At 45.5% G+C, this 4,103-nt stretch overlaps 1 protein-coding gene across 1 annotated transcript; it reads left to right on the plus strand.

The window, feature by feature from the left end:
• Positions 1-556: 556 nt before the first annotated feature.
• On the plus strand, positions 557-3,117 carry LOC147603060 (heat shock cognate 70 kDa protein 2). The gene is made up of 2 exons (XM_086797361.1): positions 557-966; positions 1,253-3,117. Exons 1-2 carry the CDS (start codon positions 759-761, stop codon positions 2,992-2,994), a joined length of 1,950 nt encoding a protein of 649 aa, XP_086653487.1. The 5' UTR covers positions 557-758; the 3' UTR covers positions 2,995-3,117.
• The last annotated feature ends 986 nt before the right edge of the window (positions 3,118-4,103 follow it).

Here is a 4,103-nt window from a genome sequence, read left to right on the forward strand (position 1 = left end):
TTCTTCTTTCCTATTTTTCATCGAGTTTTCTTGGTAGAGATGGAATCCTATCTGATGAGAACGTTTCCTCATTCTTTAAAATGAAATCCAAGTGTACGGTGATTTTTAATGGACTTATTGGAACACAAGAATCCAAGTGCATGGTGATGTTTAATGGACTTAGGGTGTTTGAATTCATTTCAACATTTTAATCATGGGATTTTCAAGAGAGGGAGGAGTCAAAAAGAGAAAACCGTTGAAGGGTGAAAGAAAAGGACATTATTGGGCGAGCCAATTTGAACACAAAGACCAAGACCAAGACCAAATTTGTGCCGGCCACGTGTCCGAAGACGAGTGGGCGGCGGACGCGCCATTTCAGGTGTGAACTCTGATACCTTTTTCGCAAACCCTAAAAACGTTGGAAGAAGAAGAGCCGTCGATTGGGCTAGCCGAGATGAACGGTACCTAGCAAAGGGGAGCGGTGAAGCGACGGCCGTAGGATGCTCAAGCGGTCGGATCGGACGGCGAGGAGGATGTCTTGCTCACATTGGAAGTTTCTGGAAGCCGGGAGGTTCGCGAGAGTGCCACGACCAAGAACTGTTAAATAGAGAGCTCTTTTCCTTCTAATCGTATCAGTTAGGGTTTCCTCTGCGCTGTGCTTGATTTTACCGTCCCTCCTGCTCATCTAGCGCTCCGCCTGACCCACTTCTTCCCCGTGCCATCGATCTAGCCTTTTCCTGCCCTGCGCCTCAGCTCTTCCCCCCCTGCCCTTCCTCGCCATGGCCAAGGAAGGACCCGCGATCGGTATCGACCTCGGCACCACCTACTCCTGCGTCGGTGTCTGGCAGCATGATCGCGTTGAGATCATCGCCAATGACCAGGGTAACCGTACCACCCCTTCCTACGTCGCCTTCACCGATACTGAGCGTCTGATCGGTGATGCCGCTAAGAACCAGGTTGCCATGAATCCCATCAACACTGTGTTCGGTAAGTACCGCTGGTTTTTCATTCTTTGGGTTGTAGTCCCGGTGCATGGAGTGCGTAGATCTGTCCAGGGAAATTATAGATCTGTTGAGGCAGTCAGCATCTGTTCATTTCCGTTTCCGCGTCGAGTCGATCTTGAAGTTTCCCCGCATTTCCCTTGTATGTGTTGAATACTCGCACGCGAAGATGTCTGGCATTCCCGTGCATGTATGTGCCTGTTTGAACTTGCGTCTGGTCACGGGTTCCTCTTGTTTGTAGGTTCTTACGTTGTGTAAATCATGTTGTTCAGATGCCAAACGTCTCATTGGTCGGAGGTTCACCGATCCATCTGTCCAGAGTGACATCAAGCTCTGGCCTTTCAAGGTTGTTGCCGGCCCTGGTGACAAGCCCATGATCGTTGTCCAGTACAAAGGAGAAGACAAGCAGTTTGCTGCCGAAGAAATCTCATCCATGGTTCTTGTCAAGATGAAAGAGATTGCCGAGGCATTCCTTGGTAGTACCGTGAAGAACGCTGTGGTGACAGTCCCTGCCTACTTCAACGATTCTCAGAGACAAGCTACTAAGGATGCCGGAGTGATCTCTGGCTTAAACGTGATGAGAATTATTAATGAGCCAACTGCTGCCGCCATTGCCTATGGCCTAGACAAGAAAGCTACCAGTGTGGGGGAGAAGAATGTTCTTATTTTTGACTTGGGTGGTGGCACTTTTGATGTCTCCCTTCTAACCATAGAGGAGGGCATCTTCGAAGTGAAGGCCACTGCCGGAGATACCCATCTTGGGGGGGAAGACTTCGATAACCGCATGGTGAATCACTTTGTGCAAGAGTTCAAGAGGAAGTACAAGAAAGACATTACTGGCAATGCTAGGGCCCTTAGGAGACTTAGAACCTCTTGTGAGAGAGCCAAAAGAACCCTGTCATCCACTGCCCAAACAACAATTGAAATTGACTCTCTCTATGAAGGTATTGATTTCTATTCTACGATCACCCGTGCTAGGTTTGAAGAGTTAAACATGGATCTCTTCAGAAAGTGCATGGAGCCTGTTGAGAAGTGCTTAAGGGATGCTAAGATGGACAAGAGCAGCATCCATGATGTTGTGCTGGTTGGGGGGTCTACTAGGATCCCCAAAGTTCAGCAGCTCCTGCAGGATTTCTTCAATGGCAAGGAGCTGTGCAAAAGTATTAACCCTGATGAAGCTGTGGCCTATGGCGCTGCAGTGCAAGCTGCTATTCTCAGTGGTGAAGGGAATGAGAAGGTGCAGGATCTTCTCCTGCTTGATGTTACGCCTCTCTCCCTTGGATTGGAGACAGCAGGAGGTGTGATGACTGTGCTGATTCCCCGCAACACCACTATTCCCACTAAGAAGGAGCAAGTGTTCTCTACCTACTCGGACAATCAGCCAGGAGTGCTGATTCAGGTCTATGAAGGTGAGAGAACTCGTACCAGAGATAATAACTTGCTTGGCAAGTTTGAGCTCTCTGGCATTCCCCCTGCCCCTAGGGGTGTGCCGCAGATTACTGTCTGCTTTGACATTGATGCCAATGGCATTCTCAATGTTTCTGCTGAAGACAAAACAACCGGACAGAAGAACAAGATCACCATCACTAACGACAAGGGCAGGTTGAGCAAGGAAGAGATTGAGAAGATGGTGCAAGATGCTGAGAAGTACAAGTCCGAAGATGAGGAGCACAAGAAGAAGGTCGAGTCAAAGAACTCGCTGGAGAACTATGCCTACAACATGAGGAATACCATCCGTGATGAGAAGATTGCTGGAAAGCTTGATGAGGCTGATAAGAAGAAAATTGAAGATGCAGTTGAGCAGGCCATCCAGTGGCTGGACCATAACCAGCTGGCTGAAGCGGATGAGTTCGATGACAAGATGAAGGAGCTTGAGAGCATTTGCAACCCCATTATTGCTCGCATGTACCAGGGAGGTGCAGGAGACATTCCTCCTGGTGCATACGGTGGTGCAGCTGACGATGGCAATGGTGCCTCTGGTGGTGCTGGTCCCAAGATTGAGGAAGTGGACTAAATCTTCTCTGATGCGTAGTAGTTTTTCTGTTTTTGGCTTCAATTTTTCCCTCTTGATATCATTGCTTGAGGGAAATTGTTTTGAAACATTTTGTTATATGAAATGAAAAATTTATGATCGAAATTTAGCTGCATCATAAAAGGGTCGTTTAGAAGTTTAAAATCTCCTGTCATGGAGTGACAATTGTGAGTCATTAGTCTGCTGGAATGAATTGGAAATGAATTGAAGCGGATTGGATAATGCAGAGTCGAATTGGAATGACAGGTCTTGTCATTTTTGCTTGATTATGAAAGATCATATTTATTTAGTGTGTCGAAATTGTCTTTGTCTATGCGTCATTTTTGCTTGATTATGAAAGATTATATTTATTTAGTGTGTCGAAATTGTCTTTGTCTATGCTTCCCCCCTCTCTATGTAATTCCCGCTATAGCTTACTCTACTCTGATATGGAATTCCCATCTCGAAATTGCCTCTGCTTACATTCGACCGTACACGCTTCCAGCCGTATGCATGGAGACATCTTCACATAAGTACCTCCTTGATGAAAGAATAGAATAGAGATCGTGAAAATTTTAGCTGAAGCCTTTCAATTTAATGGAAATCCCTTTTCCGACTTATATTGACCCAACTTATTATAGACATGTTTACCTGCTTTAAAGAGGAGTTGATTTTACCATCAGGTGATTGTAGTGGTTGATGAGGGTGGAGATAATATGTGCGATCCCCAGTTGGACACTTGCCGCTCCCTTTATAAAGGATATGAGAGGGCTTCCATATTGAGTAGTTTTCAATTTCTTTTTCAGAATAAATTAATTTTTTTTTCACATATGGACACCCAGAGTATTTATACAGGATTAACCACAAGCCCACCTCCCTCCGTGTGGGCAAAGGAGGTGGGACTATTTCAAAATGACCACTCTTGCAGGCGTGAGGAGAAGCCAAATCTCACATCTTCCGATGCAAATTTGAATTTAAATCTAAGATCTCATCTCATGTCTTTCAATGAAATCTTTGTATACATGCTTACATACCTACAGATACACACACATATATATATTATGTATGTTATATATATTATGTATGTATGTGTATGTATAGGTATGTAAGCA

The sequence above is a fragment of the Cibotium barometz genome, chromosome 65, assembly GCF_041138505.1.
Source record: "Cibotium barometz isolate CiBa-2024 chromosome 65, ASM4113850v1, whole genome shotgun sequence".
NCBI classification, from domain to species: Eukaryota; Viridiplantae; Streptophyta; class Polypodiopsida; order Cyatheales; family Cibotiaceae; genus Cibotium; species Cibotium barometz.